A 17,864-nucleotide genomic window follows, 5' to 3' on the forward strand; every position below is an offset into this window, starting at 1 on the left:
AATATCTGAAAAAATCTCTGAGGGATACGAATCAAGAGACCATGAGGCCATATAAAAACATTTCTTCAACATTTTTAATAATTTTGCATTAAGATGCTTTGTTTTCAAAATATATTCCCGATGACTGCTAATAATCGAGATCCCCGAGGTGTTCCTGAAGTTAGCAGTGGTGTAGTGCCAGTTCTAGAGCAGACATAACATAAATATGTTCCAGACAAGCATTTTTTAATGAAGACGAGAAGGTTTGGTTTGTTTGAGCGCTTCAGGAATAGGGACTTTGGTAAAGAGAAATTGTATATCGATATTAACTGCAATATCGATTGGATCTAATGTAATTGTTTAACGAACTACGGGGAATTAAGTACGAATCTATCAGTTTGGCCTGTAAAGGGATTTATTAAAGTAGCTAGTTATTTTGGTAGAGAATATATTGGAGAACCAGAGAATCAGATACCAGGAGAAGAAAAACACAATTATAAAAGCGGCCATCAAATCTTATTCGATAAAACTAAAATTCTTGTGTGCAATCAATTCTTCTACCAATGAAAAATCCGAGAATCCGAGAAGTGCAACCGATGCAAGAGGAATCCAGAAGTTTTGTAAATAGTATTACAGTAGACTGCGAAAGTGTAATAATTTACAAAATATTAGTAAGCATTTATATAAAAATATAAAACAAGACGACAAATGTACAAGAAAATAAGTAAATAGATATTTTAAGGCCGGATGTTGCAATTTAGATAGTTATCTATAGTATAGAAGGAATTATTTACTTAATTATTAAGTACTCTTTTAAAGGTGTTTTTTAATTTGATTGTCGAGTTCAACTACTTCATCAAATTTAAAAAAAATAAAATAAAGTAAAATAAATATAAATGAAAATTAACGTTAAAGTTTAGGAAATAATGATCTACCAGTGCAGGTATATTGCTTATGGAAAATATTTTCCGCTAATATTTTTCGGGCCCTGAAAACCTTACCTGCTCACAGTTACACTCAGCACATAATATATCAACCTTATACCTTAATTTCCAAAGGACATACATACAAACTGTATTAGGTCCACATAAAGTACTAGTTAATAAATATTCCTAGATACTTCACCAAATTAATCTGTTCAATCCTTTTATAATTTAATTCAACAAGACCAGTCTTATTTAGATCTGTCAACCTAGAAAATACCATTCCAGTTTTCGATCCCTTTTAAAACACTATTTTCGTTTGTTTGTTTTAGTCCATACCCTCAGAAATATGGTTCCCAAGCATTCATCAAAATTTTACATTTACATTAATAATTGCAGTAAAAAATTTCTGTGATATATATACGCAATTACTAGAATGGTTCTTATATAAATTTAAAAGGCCATTAGGTTAAGCCTTAATTTCTATCCTAGCCTATCATATTATCGTATTAATATTACTAAAATAACTCAAATATCAGTCAGAGGTGTTTATTATATATAATCCTCTTTTATAAATAATACAATTTTGGTCTCTGGTTTATAAGTCAACTCCTATGTCAACTGAACAGCATTGGATTTTACTTTTTTATTTATCAATAACATCCTTTATTGTTATTACTATTAATCCACAAAAGTAAATACTACTTTTATAGTCAGCAGTTACCGACAAAACTAACAAATTCCTATTAGGAATTCATACAACAAGTCCGGTCAGAAAGTCATTTGTGTACGACAACATTGCAATCATGTTATTATGTTGACCCACAGCTCATTAATTTTGGGAAACAAAAATGCTTTAGCATTGCAGGGAATAATTTTCTGCTAAGGTGTTTTTATTCTGTAAACCACTTCTGATTAAACAGGGAGTTCCGAACGACATGTGCCGTCGCTGACTTCGATTTATCCAACAACGAAATTTGGAGGCTAAATGTTAATTAAAATAGTATACATCTTACAACAAAAGCAATTTGGAAAACTTGACTATTGCCATTGCGATGCTTTTCTAAAACGAAATCTGTGCGCCACTGAGTCTCTTTCGCCATTAACACTATCATTAATACTTGGGGGATTCGGGCATACATTTGCTTACAGACTATAGACGAAGAATCCAATTTGATGTGTGCCTTTGAGTATCAATATACGCGTCGCAGATAGACGACATTATCGAGGCGAAGGTTTAGGTCGAGACGTAAAATCTGAAACAGAAAGGTTTCGTTACTTATCGACGCTTATAAGCTTATACGAAAATACAAAACTCTTAGGTTGTAGGTAAGTAATATTCAGGAAACTCTAGAAAATCAAATGAAATGAATAAACAATATCTAAAATTTTCGTCTTCCAATCGTTAATTGGATAAATACACGTCTACAAACAGAATTGTACGAAAGACTTTATTTTCTTATTTACATATTTATTACAAGTACGGATCAGTTCAATTTTTAAGTTATCAATCTCTCAAGTCATACACTGACCTCAGGTCCTAAATAATAGAAAAAATTATTTATTTTACCCAATTTTCAGTAGGGTGTTACAAAAGTGTATAGCCTGTCATTTGCTATTCTCCATTTGGAGACTGACTGGTGTGTTATCTGGGGATCTATTTAACTGCTCTGTTTTTTATTATTTATATATGTCGTCTTGGAAGCTGTCTTAAGCATAGTGCATACAGGTCTATGTTGTTGGTCACCATTTACTATCTGTTAAATTAATAGAACAGGGAGGTTACAAAAGTCGTTCGTCCCTCAAACTGAAGGAGGTCAAATGATTAACCATAGAAAATTTTTTTTCCAGGCTGATGTGGCGGTGAGTCTTTTAAAAAATCCCAAGCCATAGCAAACGAACAACAACGACAGGCAGTATCAGGTCAGCTAAATAAAAGACTAAGTGTGATCCGACAACCACAAAATTTACAAAATAGAGACAGTGTAAATGTAAATAAAATAGAGGAGATCTGGGAGCAGCTCAAGGTCTCTCTGTTGAAAACACAAAAACAATTACCGACAACAAACAACAAGCGACCGTATAAAACATGGATGACCGACAAAATGTTACTCTTAATGGATAAGCGCAGAGGATTCAAACAAACTAATATGCAGAAGTATAAAGAAACACAGTGTATTAGTAGACTCAAAATTAGGAGTCCTCGATGAAGGTGAAGTGTCAGGAGATGGAGGAACTTATTACAAAACATTGCAACATTCACAAAAAAATAAAAGAAATTACCGGAAGCAGGAAACAGCAACCCCATATAAAAATTTTAGATGAAGAAGGCAAGCTGGCAACCAACCACGAAAAGGAAGAAGAAGTCTGGGTAAAATATGTATCAGACATTTTTGATGACAGTCACTATTTCTATAATCAGATCCAACTAGAACAAGGACCAGAAATAATCGCGGCCGAAGTCGAAAAAGCCTTAGATGGTCTTAAAACCCGGGAAGCGGCTGGCCCAGATAATATCTATCCAGAATTAATTAAGCTTATCAACAAAGAAAACTTAAAAATTGTAGTCCAGTTCTTTAACAGCATTTACAAAACGGGGGTTATGCCACAAGACTGGACGAAGTCGCCCTTCATTCCCATCCCAAAGAAACCTGGAGCAAAAAAGTGCGACGACTTCCGCATGATCAGTCTGATGAGCCAGATGTTAAAATTATTCCCAAAAGTCCTGCACAATCGTATAAAAAGAAAATGCGATCAAGATATAAGTGAGGAGCAGATGGGTTTTCGGGAAGGGCTTGGAACTCGTAAAGCGTTGTTTGCGCTGTCGATCTTACTGCAAAAATGTAGGGACCAACGGAAGGATGTATATTTGTGCACGGAGACATATGAAGATATGAAGATCATACAGAACTTGTACGAACACCAAGTAACGTCAATAAAACTCGACAGCCACGAAACGGTAACAGTGCCTATTAAACGTGGAGTAAGACAGGGATGCATGCTTAGTCCAATGTTGTTTAATATGTACTCCGAAGCAATATTTCAGCAAGCATTGAGAAAAGTGGAAGACGGCATTAGAGTTAACGGAAGACTAATAAACAACTTAAGGTATGCGGACGACACCGTTATAATTGCTGACAGTCCGGAATAAATAAAATAACAACGGTAAGTGACCGCATTGGGCTACAAATAAATACAAAAAAGACAAAAGCGATGGTAATAAGCCGAACCCCGAACCAGCCTCTGGACATAAGAATACGCGGGACAGTTATATCAAAAGTGCAGAAAATTAGATATTTGGGTTGCTGGATTGGAGAAGATCTATATCCTGATGTGGAGATAAGAACAAGAATAGAAGTGGCCAGAGCAACATTTTTGAAAATGCAAAACTTGCTAAGTGACAAAAGCCTTAAAACCCAAATCCGGTATAATTTCGTTAAATGCTATTATTTTCTGTGCTACTGTATGGGGTCGAGTCGTGGACGCTAAAGACTGAGAATACCCTGGACTGTCCATGTAAATAACGAAGAGGTATTACTAAGAATGAATAAAGAACGGGACCTCATAAAAATCATTCAGAAAAGGAAAACGACCTACCTCGGACACATCATGAGAGGCAATAAACATGCATTTCTAAAACTTATAATAGAAGGCAAAATTGAGGGCAGACGAGGGCCGGGACGGAGACAAGGCTCATGGTTAAAGAACGAGAGGGATTGGACAGGGCCAGACTCTCATACATTGCTGAGGAGCGCGCAAGATCGAAACGAATTTGCCAGGATAGTTGCCGATCTTCATTGAATAGAGTTAGTACCTTAAGAAGAAGATAGTAGATGCGAAATTATAGTTTGTGACTGTTTTATTCTAGTCTAGTGTTGAGCAACACGATTTTGTTTCAAATAAGTCGTGTACAAGCAATCTGGCAATGTTGACTCAATATTTATTTATCAATCTATGGTTTAGGTCAGACGAATGTAATATATATGGATTTTCAAAAAGCATTTCATCAAATAAATCATTACATTTTATTATCGAAACTCACAGGTCAAATATAGCGCATCTTCTTTTTGTCATCTCTGTTGATGATCTAATTGGTGAGTTCAATTGTAATAAATTAGAATTAGATTGCTTGTTTTCAATCGATAAGGTTTAAATGTTTCTTACTTGCTCTATAAAACCGAACATAAATTTATTTAATTACGTAGATAATAAATTTAATTGTATTGAATCCATTAAGTGAAGTTGAATATATATATATATATATATATATATATATATATATATATATATATATATATATATATATATATATATATATATATATATATATATATATATATATATATATATATATATATATATATATATATATATATATATATATATATATATATATATATATGATGACACTATATTCCGGGATATCATCCGTTCGCTCGTTGAACTCCGACTGGAATCCTGCTTCCGACTGGAATCCTGCAGACGTTTCGCCAAAATCTCACTTGGCATCTTCAATGCTCGCGCTCCGAAAACACTTCGAACACTGGCGAACGGATGATATCCCGGAGTATAGTGTCATCACATTTTTCCATCCGTGAATCAATACGTGAGAATATATATATATATATATATATATATATATATATATATATATATATATATATATATATATATATATATATATATATATATATATATATATATATATATATATATATATTATAATTGTTAAATTAGCTTATTATTATATTTTAAACAAAATCAAATTTTGCAATTAACGTGCATCTCATCAAATAACGTTTGCCGCTTATTAAACCAATTGCCCTTTGAATTTAAATTTGTAAAATATGCGCTCTTCTAAAATCACAATTTCAAATTAGGCATTCACATGTGATGGACTAGTATCGGCATAGCATGTATACCATGACCAAAGGTATTGTGTTTTTTCAAGCGACGCAGTAATTAACTTTGCCTACTGCTTGTTACTCCAAGCCCTTATAGGACACCCTGGCGAGCAGACCTTTGCTCGTAGCCATTCCAGGACCGTCCTAGGAATTTATCTACCTATACTAACAAGCGGGAAACAAGTATGTTTTCAACCTTTTTCGCCGAGTAATTCTTGAAACATGTACACAAAAAAATTAGTACAAAGTAACAATTTATTACGTTCTGTTTTATTACATCATCATTATTAATATAGAAAATATTATAATATTGCTACTGTTGTCACCTAGTTCAATGATCAACTGCGCCACTAATCGTTCTCGATAAATATTTCTTTCTTTTATTACTTGTTTTTCACAGTTAGACCAGCTTTGTTCTGATATTTTAGCTACCTCTTGCCGAATTACGTTTAAGGTATTCTCACTAAATTTTTGGCGCTTTCAACTCAGACCAAATCATCTCAATCGGGTTAAATATACAATGATACGGTGGTAATCTCAAGATTTCGTGTCCGTTTGGTTGTGCTACCGAACCCCGAAAAAAGATTGTTATTCACAAATCGAAGAACTATATATAAGACACAAATATACAAGAAGAAGAATGTTGTTAATCCACAGGCAAACAAGACATAAATGATTATTTTCAAACTTACCTGTAAGATAAATAGGGTACAGGTACTTACCATCATATCACCTGATATTAAAATAAAAGCTTTGACTTATTCGAAAATATGCCGCAGCATCAATGCTTAATCAAATTTAAAACGGTCCATTTACGTTTCAAATAAAAAATTTAAGTTTCTACATATCTTCGTTACGGTCCATCTCAGGGAGGACCTACTTAATGCAGAATAAACACCTGTTGGGATGGGTTATACCACGTTATACCTGCGAAGGTCTGCGGTTGAGGTACTGTAAAATACTTCAAACGTCAAAGCAATAAATGCACAATATTTTTGATGGTACAATAATAATATCTTCATTTGTTTTACCCCGTTATATAAATTATTACTACTAGTTATTATTTCCTACGTGATTACTGAATAATACGTCCTCCTACTTTTAATAAATTCTTGTGTTGAGAGTTATTTATTTATTTTCTAAATGGCATTTAATTCAATTGCTCAATCGATTTGTAATAAGTTGTTTGTATTTTATATTCTTTTTTTCAATTCTATGGCAAATAAACATTATTATTATTATTATTATTATTATTATTATTATTATTATTATTATTATTATTATTATTATTATTATTATTATTATTATTATTATTATTATTATTATTATTATTATTATTATTATTATTATTATTATTATTATTATTATTATTATTATTATATATCATACATGCTTTTGGAAGTTCCACTAGTACACTCCTCCTAGCGGATCCATTACGAACTTCCATATAGTTTCCAGTGATATAATTTCGCCATATTTACTAAACGTTTTTTTTTCTGAAGCCTCGCGATCAGGCAAATTAATAATGCCGCAGTCAGTAAATACATTAAAATGGCGTCCGCGGACCACATTTAACATCGCCATAAATTTAAAAACAATACTGAATACAATACAAACACTGTAAAACGGACATAGCATTCAATTCATCGTAAATTATAATCGCATATATAGAATTCTATTGAATCGTCCCCATATATCGGCAACTACTTGTCCTCGAGGCCTTTCGGCGCCCTCCCCCGTTGTCTTTTCCCTATCGCAGGCAATAAATAAATTCCTGAGAGGGTCTCTCCCCTAAAACCCTCCAGGTAAAATAAGTTCGTACATCGGTGACAGCGGTCGCCTGTCAACCCCAGGTGTCCAATATCGGATATCCGATCCTGAAATAGTTGGCATTGCGGACCTTAGGATTGTTTTCGTTATTTGAGATGTTATGAAAGTGGACGACCATTATTCCAAACCCTAACCGAAACGTTTTTTTGTGTGTGTATAGTTTGAGTGTTATAATAATATTATAAATTTGGTGTTAGAAAGAGCCTGCCGTACATTCAACAATTTCCCGCGTCCATCTGAAAGCAGGCATAAAATTAGGACCATTGAAATTTTGCAGCCAAAAAGGATTGGGAACCGGCTTTGCCATACCACTTATGTTTTTAATACATGAAAAATATGTGTTATAGTACTACTTATCATGCACTTAAAAAATGTACACTCTTCTAAAATCAACGTTGTGTAAGGTTCCGATTAGTTCAAACTAATAATATCAAAAAATACTTATGAGCGGAATTTTTCATGAAATAGAACGGCTTTATACAAAATCAGTGAGTATGCTCCTAAAATTTAAAGAGAAAAAAAAAACGTGAAACAACCATTTGGATAAAATGAACGAAGTACAATATAATTCAAAACGGTATACATATCCGGAGAACACTAAGATCAAGATGTTCACGAGAAGTGCAAAGATAACCAACTCTCAACAGTTAGTTCTTTTTTTTTAATGTATTTGTAGCAGCAATTTAATCCGGAAGTATATTATATAGTTTGTTTATACAGTAAAGCTGCCACATGTATATACAGTGTGTTATACTCAAGAAACCTACACCCATTGTAAAATCTTTGTTTTTATTAGCCGATTAGTTCTATCGCAAGCCAAAGTTACGTGCTAGTAATGAGGTGTCTGTATGATTTTATCTTTTCGTTATACCATTGTGCGTTTACCTAAATCATTTTTACTCCTTAAGTGTGAGTAAGTGTTTGTTCTCCGAAACTCGATTGACGCATACTACACAGAATTATAATTTAATACAGTGCTGTCCCGTTTTCGTCGCTACGTACGAACCACTCAGCCACCATATCCCATTAAAAAAAATCCAAGCTCTCAGGCAGACACTTAGTTCCCCTCGCAGGGGCTTGTGTACACATCTCCCGCTGTAAAAATTACCGGGGGTCATTAAAATGCGGCGTCGAGTGACGAAGGGAATACAATGACCCATTGTTTTCTGTTTTGACAGCGCTGCACAAAATTAACGCCATCGCACTCGACTAACGCTTTTTCTAATCCAGTCGAGTTTGCGTATCCAGCTGATTTTTTTAGTCGCTTTTAATCAACGGCCTTAGGGCCTTCACGTACACTCATCGCGGATGACTGATCCCTACTCTAAAACCACACTTTTGTCATAATTTGGTCTGACTTGTCACAGTTACCAATTCTCTTGCTTTCAGAGCCACAAAATTAGCCTAACCCGAATCACCAAACCCAGAATTAAAACACCCAACATCCGCTCTTTCTCAATTAATTTCGGCACTAGAGATATAAAGCGTTCCATAACAAAATACACTTCACCATATCCCCTCCCAAAAAAGAAGTATGGAAGCAGTCCCACAATTACAGTTGTGGTCCTTCTATTGTTCGTTTACAATATCGTAGAAAATTTGATTTTTTTGTTGCTTAGCGGCTTTTATTAATAATATAACTCTGTTTTTATCGTTTCTTCAATGTTTTAGATATCCAGATATCGTTCAAGAAAATATTGATCATAATAAATAGACTTTATATTTTTTCAGAGAAACTTTCAGAATTCCCCCTGTGAGGCTAAAAGCAGCCATAAAATTAGAACAATTCAAATTTTCCGGCTAAATTTGGCTAAGAACTCTACTATACTACTTGTATTCATACTGTGGTTAGTTTCGGCGTAGAGTCTCTTTTTACTAGAGTCCCTACTCTTGAAACACTCAACATTATTTCAGATATCTGGAACGAGTCCTTCTCCCCTTAATTAAGAAATGCTTTTCTGGAAAACCTTTCTCCTGTAACTAATGAACAAATTTTTTGTCATTTGACCTCATCCGTCACGCCATTAGTTATCAATTCTCTTGCAAATCAACGAATCAAATCAAATAATTTCCGCATTAAAGTTATAAAGCGTTCCGTAACAAAATACACACCGTCTCGGATGACTGATTCCCACATTGGTGACAGGTAGAGACCTGAGTCGCGATTAAGATTGTTAGGTTGTTTATAGAATTCTTTAGACTCTCGGATTTGTCGTTGGTAGAAGAACTGATTACATGAAAAAATTTTAGTTTTTGCGAATAAAATTTTATGTCCGGTTTCATGAGTGTGTTCGGCAACAGCTGATGACTTAATTTGTCCTAGTCGTAATGCTCTTTCTTATTCTTTGAGTCTAGTTGATATTTTTCGTCCGATCTGTTCAATGTATTCTTTGCCGCATATGCATGGAATGTTGAGAGATTTTTGGACAAGTGGTAAATCTGGTTTTGATGTTATACTTACATACAGTGATGTTTTGAATGTAAGAAAGGACCACAGTGGCAAGTGCAGGATTGTTTTCGGCCTCATTGCTATTGGAAGGTTGTCGTGAAGTGTATTTTTTGATGGAACGCTTAAAATCTTTAATGTGGAAATTATAAGAGAGAAGAGGTGGTTTAATTCTGGGTTCAGTGATTCGGGCTGAGATAGTTTCACGGCTCTGTAAACAAGAGAGTTGATAAACGATGATTTTTGGGGCGGATGATGATGTGACCATGCAATAAGGTATCTGTGTGCATAGGTTTTTTGTAAACACCCAAAGTTAGGTCTGATTTTTATTGATAAGAATGTCTAAGAATGGTAAAACGTACGTTAGGGTTTAAATGTCTAAGAAAATCTACTACGGTTTCTTGACCACGAGGCCAAACAACAAAAATATCATCGACATGGCGTTTCCATAATTTTGGTTTTAGATGAAAGGTGTCGAGAGCTTTCTTCTCAAAGGCTTCCATAAATATAATTTTGGTTTTTGATTAAAGGTGACGAGAGCTTTCTTCTCAAAGGCTTCCATAAACATATTCCCTATGACTGGTAATAGTGGAGAACCCATAGCATTTTTCAATTAAGGTGAAAAGATTTGGTTCCAGATTCTAAGACTTTAATATATCTGAACTGATGTCGAGAGTTTGAGGAATAGGCACTTTGGTAAAGAGGTATTCTACGTCGAAACTAACTAGAATATCTTGTGTATCTAATGTAATGCTTTTTAATTGTTCAATGAAGTGAAAAAAATTAAGTACGAAACTGTCAGCTTTCCCTGTAAGGGGTTTTAATAAGGAACCTAGATATTTTGCTAGAAAATATGTTGGAAGAAACAAAACTAATATTTCTAATTATGGTCCAATCTCGATATTATCAGTACATTCAAAAATAATTGAAAAACAAATTCAAATACGAATAGTGAAATTTTTGGGCAAATATAATATCAAATCGTCAGTATATCAACTCACGACGCAATTTGTAATCTTCCAGAGTAGATTGGATCTGTCCAAGGCTTATTATTCCGTCTCTCATTCTAGACTTTTGTATAAAAGTGAAATGGGAATGTATTTACAATGTCGCTAACGGAACTCAGTACGTTGATGTAGAAAGCTCCATCAGCAATGCGGTACACCCCAGGGCATTGTACTTTTATGACAACAAAGTGCCGTGGAGAAGTAATAAGTTTTGCCGACGATACTGCAAATTTAAAGGAATGCATGGATATATTTCGATAAAGCTCGATACTTACCTTTTACAGGAAAAATTTGTCGAATCTTGATCGGATAAACTATTATGCTTTCTTGTCATATTGCCGTAACAAATACGATTCAAATAGCACTTAGATTCCCGACAGCAACAACAAAAAATTTCAAAGATCTGAGGAACTTAAAATATTTAAGATCACCTTGATCTTTGTTTTCTTTGGATATTTAAACCGTTTAAATAGTGCATGTTGTTGACATTGATCTCTAGAGAATAGTTTCACGTCTTTTACTCATTAATTTTTTTTTTATTACTAATTTGAACTAATCGGCAAATGGAACCTTACAGAACCTTAAACAGGGGTGTACATTACTTCAGTGGGACACACTGAAATGCAAATATCGGTCAGCTAAGCTCTGAAGAAGCCAACAGGAAAATAGGCCAAACGTTAAGTAGCAAATAGCTTTAAAGTAGCCTGTGCACGATACTTTCCAAAATTATGGCTAAACATTACGATAGCACAACCTTTTTTATATATTAAAGAAGAATAATACCCATTTACTTTCTAATTACCATGGAATATCACTATCGGTTTTTTCCAAAATATTCGAAAAGTGTTTTTACGTGCGGCTCGATACATTTCTAAAGAAGGAGCAATTTTTCTCGAATTCTCAGTTTGGATTTCGCAATGGATTATCTACTCAAGACTGTTTAGTTTCTTTATATAATCAAATAGTCTCGAAACTGGATCAGAATAATAAAGCATTATGTATGTTCTTTGACTTCAAGCGAGCTTTTGATGTGCTTGATATTAATTTGTTGTTGAATAAGTTAAATAATTTCGGTATACGGGGGAATAGTTACGCTAGGTTTGAGTCGTTTTTGAAGGGTCGTGACCAAAGAGTTGTACTTAGATGTAATTCTTCTGCGATTAGATCCTCATCCAAAGAACTCACCAGCGGTGTCCCACAGTGAAGCATACTGGGACCTTTATTATTTATAATATTTGTTAATGATATATCTAATTCTTTCCCAGACAATTATGTTTCCTGCTGTGGCAGTGTCATCTAGAAGTCTGGAAGATCTCACGGTCCTTGGCCACTAGGGCACTAAGTGGTATGATCCGATATTGTGAGCGTAACGGTATTTGTTTGAACGGGACAAAGACTGAGATGATGATCTTTTGGTTTAGGAATTTGAACAAGAGCTTATTGGTTAGAATGCGGGATAAATCAATTAATCAGACTAACGTTGTCAAGTATTTGGTTGTGTTCATAGACAGTAATTTCTCCTGGACAAGCCAAATTGACTACGTATTAAACAAAATGGCTATGCATACTTTTGTTATTTGGTGACTGCGGTCGAGTGTGGATTTTCAGCTTTTACTATTGTATTATTTCGGATATGTTCAATCTTGCTTGTCTTGCGCTATCATTGCTAGGGAAATTCTTCCAGAGCTAGTGAACTTTTTGTATAAGAAAAACGTATTTTTCGAACAATGTTGGGGAAGTCTGGTGGTCACTCTTGTAGAACCCTGTTCCCACATTTAAATATTTTAACGTTTCCCTCTCTCTTTATAATAAATTGCATAATATACATGAAGAGTAATCTAATTATTGCATGACCAGAATTGATGGAGATTACAATTTTAGAGCTAATCTTAATTTGCAGGTGCCAAGTCATAAGTTACCCCAAGTATTTTACCAATAATGCTTTATAATAAGTTGCCTTTGTCCGTCAGACAGATATTGCCTGTCTATTTATTTAAGCAAAAATTAAATCTCATTTTGAATAACGTTTTTTTATTGTATGGAAGAATACTTTGATTGTAGTAATGCCGATCTCTCAGTGTGATATACTTTGTGTGTTTGTACGTATCTGTTTTAAAAGTTTGTATTTTAATGTTCTAATGTATTTTTTTTTTTACTTGATGACATTATCCTATACTTTTGTTAAAAGTTAATGGAAATAAGCAATATTATTGTTATTATTATTATTATTATTAAAAACGTTTGGTTCTATAAGTAGTATAGTAGAACCGGTGTTCAGCCAAAAAGGGCGTGAAAATTTGAATGGTTCTAAATTCTTCTTCTTCTTCTGCTACTTGGTTGAGATCAAATGATCTGTTAATTCCGGGCTTGCCGTTGCATTAATTCTTGAGATGTGGACTGCCAGCTGTCTCTCCACCTCTTCGGCGGTCTACCGAGCGGACTTCCTACTGGTATTCCCTCGAGAGCTATGCGGGGTAATCTATCTTCGCCCATCCTCTTGACGTGGTTATACCATTGCCTTCTTCTCTGCCTTCCAATATCCTGTACGTCGCATTGTTCTCTTATGTCGGTGTTTCTTACGTGGTCTCTTCTGGTTTTGCCAGCTATTGATCTCAACACCCTCATCTCGCCTACGCGCAGCATTCTCTTTGTTTTGTTCGTGTCTTCTCTTGTTTCTATCGCGTACGTCATTATTGGTCTAACGCATGTTTTGTATATTTTAATCTTACTGTCCTTCCACATGTATCCGTTGGCCCAGACAATCTCTCTTAAGCAGCCTGAAGTTGCTGATGCTTTGTTGATATGGTCCCTTAGATCTTTTGTTGGGTCCTAGCCGCTAGACATATTCATCCCAAGGTACTTAAATTGCATTACCTTTTCTATGGGCTTATCTTCAATTAAGAGCTTGCATCTGATTGGTTCCCTGGTGATTGTCATGCTTTTTGTTTTCTCGACCGATATGGTCCTATTAAGCTGTCGGCACTCTTGATAGAACTTGAATAGCTATCTTTGTAGGTCGTTCTCGTTTTCTGCGAAAATTGCTGCATCGTCAACGTAGCATACCATGTTGATACGTTTGTTGCTCATTCTGTATGCCATATTTAAGGTTGCTACTTCTTCTATGACTTTTTCCATGAGAAGATTAAATAAGAGTGGGCTGAGGCTGTCTCCCTGTCTAATTCCTCCTGGTGTTAGGATGATTTTCGTGATATGTTGTCCTGATTTAATTTGAGTGGAGTTGTCGGTGTTGAGGTTGCAGATTACCTTTACTATGTTGGCTGGTGTTTCTTTTTCCTTTAGTATATTGATGACGTCCCTAAGTTAATGCAATTAAACCCCACTTAAACTTAACACAAAAAAAAAACGTTTCTTGTTAATTAGCATATATAAACAATGTTTCTGTTAATTTTTCTATCAGTATTCTTATCAATTATTGATTTGTATTTAAGGAATAAATACGTTACAAATATTATTTGCACAATAATTGTTATTGGTCTACGGTTTGTGAGCACTTCAATAATTAACTGTTGGGCATCGTTCGGCGATTGTTTTAATTGAGTAGTTGATAACTTGCAGTCTAAGAGAGACACTCAGCGTTATTGATCGAATAAATTTTACTTAATCTGTTTAGTCCCAGAATCTATCTTTACGCAATCTTCCAAAGTTATAATTGGCAATTTCCATTAAGCAAACTAATCCATTCGTGTCGGCCGCGGACATTTCGCCAAAGGCGGGAATTTTAAATGGCGCCATACGAAAATGTCCGTCTTAATAAATTATCGTCCGAATAAATATTTATTAAACGGGGAAAATTTGTTTGGGACGTGGTCGACGGTTAATTCCGTATCGCTATTTATTCTCAATTACGCATTGTTTCGCGATTTATGCAATCGCGTTTTGTTTTTGTTTCAAATTGAAACGACATTTTAAACAAAATTTTAAACGCTGCCCGTTTGTTAATTATTACGTCCGTTTGTTATAATTTCGTATCGCGTGACATTTAGAAACGCGAAATGGAATATTAACAATCAATAGAGTAATTTAATGCGAGTCACTGCGTTTGTCGGTTACGGCAGATATTAAAACCAAAATGGCGGCAAATGCAGTACTGGTTTCCTAACTTCGTTGTCACCTGGGGCAAATACAGGGTGTTATTGAAATGGTGTCAAATAATTTAACTAATGGATCCAATAAAAACAGGAAAATGTAAAACGTACTCGATATAAAATTTGCAGACTAGTATTCCCGAGAAATGACTCCAAAAAATACCGAATAAATTGCGGCCAAAAACAAATGTTGTTTTTTATATACTTCTTCTTCTTCTCATGCCTTATCTGTTTCGGATGTTGGCGATCATCATCGTTATTCGAACTTTATTGGCAGCACATACCAATTGCGGCTCTTATTCTTTCTACTTTGCCCTTTATGATGTTTTGTAATAGTCGATATTTATTTTGATTTCTCATGACGTGCCCAAAGTATTCCAGGTTACATTTCTTAATTGTGAGTAAGGGTTGTGGCAAGCATTCTAACTGAGCGTCCCCGTATAACATAAACCACTGTGCGCCGTCTTTTCACCCCAGGCCCAAGTCAAAGAATCCCTTCCGCTAAATGATCACAATACCACCACGGAACCCAATCGATCTGTCCAAAGTAGCAACGCTACAGCATCTCATTTCGTTCAGGACTTCATTATTTGTTGTGTGATCAGTTCAAGATATCTTCAGGATTCTTCTGTAACTCCATATCTCAAAGGGATAATTCGGTTCTCCAACTCTCCACTCCATACAGTTTTCTTAGCTCCAAGCTGAGGTCTCTGTTGGTGAGTAGGTTTTTCGTTGTAGTGAAATTGCTTGCAGCTTTTGCTGTGCTTGATCTCCACAGAATGAACCCATGCTTCAGACAGGGTGCTTCCTAAGTAAGTGAAATTCTCATCCCTTTCGACGACTTTGTTATTGATGAGCAAATAATAAATACCCCACAAAAAAGTATCTGGAAAAGTAACATCTGTGCTAATGGCTGTCCAAAATATCTAAAATATCTTATCGCCTCATCCTTATTGGATATGTATTGCTTAAATATTCCCTCACGGGAGCATTATAACCAATGTTTTGTAAAATATTTTTTATTTCTTAAACAACACCAGACGCTGAAGGATAGTGGTTCAGAAGGTTTAACATAAAAATATTTTTCCAGGTTGTCTACCTACCAGTAGTGAACGTTTTTCTATTGGGCGTTAATGTTGTGGTGCTTATCAATTCGTCAATCCACGAATTTTTATTGAAAAATCATTGATCATTGTAGCTGAATTTAATTTTTCTCTGGAGAACGGGACGACCACAATGATTGAAGTCCGCTGGAACCTACTAATCACTGAGCAGGCGCGCCGTCATGCATGAACCACATTCTATTCCTAATTAATTATGGTACTTCTGGATATATTGCCAAGTCCTCCTCTAAAAACCGCCGATTATTGTGGCAATTTAGCCTTTTTCGCAAGAGAAATTAATTTTCAACGATTTCAGCCCAAACATTTACGGAAAACTGTTCTTGATATTTAAAATGGCATATCTGCCAACTCCTCATTAGTAAACTCGACCATTGTTTTTCAAAATAACGCTTCTTGGATATTTTAAACACCAAACTAATAGGGTGCGAAGAACTAAATTTTAAAAAACTGATGTCAAACAACCGCTTTGACCACAGAATTAATAATTCTTACATATGCAGCCTACTACAATGATAAGAAATAATTATCAAGATGTCAACAAAAGGCCTCAGAGTTTACCTAGATCTTATTCGCACTTTCGCAAAACCGTACAAAAAAATCAAGAAATTTAATTTCCTTAGAAGTGATTGCTACTGTGGCTCATTTAGGACATATGTTCAAATGTGCCCAAAAATCGCCTCCTTTATTATCGACATTCCATTAAAAAATTCACGATATGTTTTTCTTTCTTCTATCTGGGTAATACTTGTGCAATAGCAATGTTCCAGAAATCAATTATGTGCGTCGTCACTAACTACGTAAAGCCGACGATCTTATCGAGCTTTCTACACGCCACGTCCAACAATAGTTCTTATCTTAAACAACAAACCGTTGTTATTATATACAAATAATAATTTTTCGAAACCATTTGCCCGGACCAGATTAACATGTAGATACGAAAGCACGGCTGCCATGTTAATTAAACGCTTTCGCCGATAACAAACGAACAAATTAGCGTAGTGGTCACGTAGGACAAATACTTTAAGTTTTTGTTTTTTGTTAATTAAAAACAGAATTGATTTGTTTAATGATAGATTTGCATATTTTGGTTCTTCATTGGGAATAGTAATGGAAAACACAATAGGTGTTTTTTTTATCCTAAAAGTTTTGTTTCTTTTTCCGTATTCACTCCAAACTATTAGTGAGTTTATTTGTAAGTATTATTTTTAATAATAAAGTTATAGTCGGGTATTACTTGGTCTACATAGGGTTACACAGCGAATTAAAAATGTTACTATAATACAAATACAGGTATTGAACAATAGTAAAATTTTTTATCAGAAAAGTATGTGCAAGTGGCACCATCTAGAAATTATTTACTTTTTCATAACCGAAAACCACTACATGCGAACATGCAAATTTGTATGGGCATGTTTTGTAAAATTATGAATCCTTTATAAATATGAATATTGATAGAAGTAGAAATAGAATGGATCCCATCGACTTTAGTATAACGCTTAAATTTAAATTTAGGTTAGTTATAGTTACTATAACGCACCGACTTTT

The 17,864-nt window shown here is 34.6% G+C and overlaps 2 protein-coding genes across 3 annotated transcripts in view; both read right to left on the bottom strand.

The window, feature by feature from the left end:
- The window catches only part of LOC132706109 (protein O-mannosyl-transferase TMTC1-like), a 464,920-nt gene that overhangs the window by 404,137 nt on the left and 42,919 nt on the right, over positions 1-17,864 (bottom strand). Inside the window, exon 2 of one of the 2 annotated variants that reach the window (XM_060677221.1) lies at positions 2,053-2,158. The gene's annotated coding sequence lies outside the window, so the exon portion shown is untranslated. Of the gene's footprint in view, positions 1-2,042; positions 2,159-17,864 lie in introns of both variants that reach the window. The other variant, XM_060677222.1, reaches the window with a different exon arrangement.
- LOC132706454 (uncharacterized) lies at positions 13,445-13,780 on the bottom strand. Its single transcript, XM_060677800.1, has one exon. The coding sequence runs from the start codon at positions 13,778-13,780 to the stop codon at positions 13,445-13,447; it is 336 nt and encodes a 111-aa protein (XP_060533783.1).

Source organism: Cylas formicarius, unplaced genomic scaffold, assembly GCF_029955315.1.
Source record: "Cylas formicarius isolate icCylForm1 unplaced genomic scaffold, icCylForm1.1 PGA_scaffold_8__14_contigs__length_24414737, whole genome shotgun sequence".
Lineage (NCBI taxonomy): Eukaryota > Metazoa > Arthropoda > Insecta > Coleoptera > Brentidae > Cylas > Cylas formicarius.

What these genes read in the sequence shown, in the direction of transcription:
- LOC132706454 (XM_060677800.1), bottom strand. Translation starts at nt 13,780, where the DNA reads ATGACGTACGCGATAGAAACAAGAGAAGACACGAACAAAACAAAGAGA.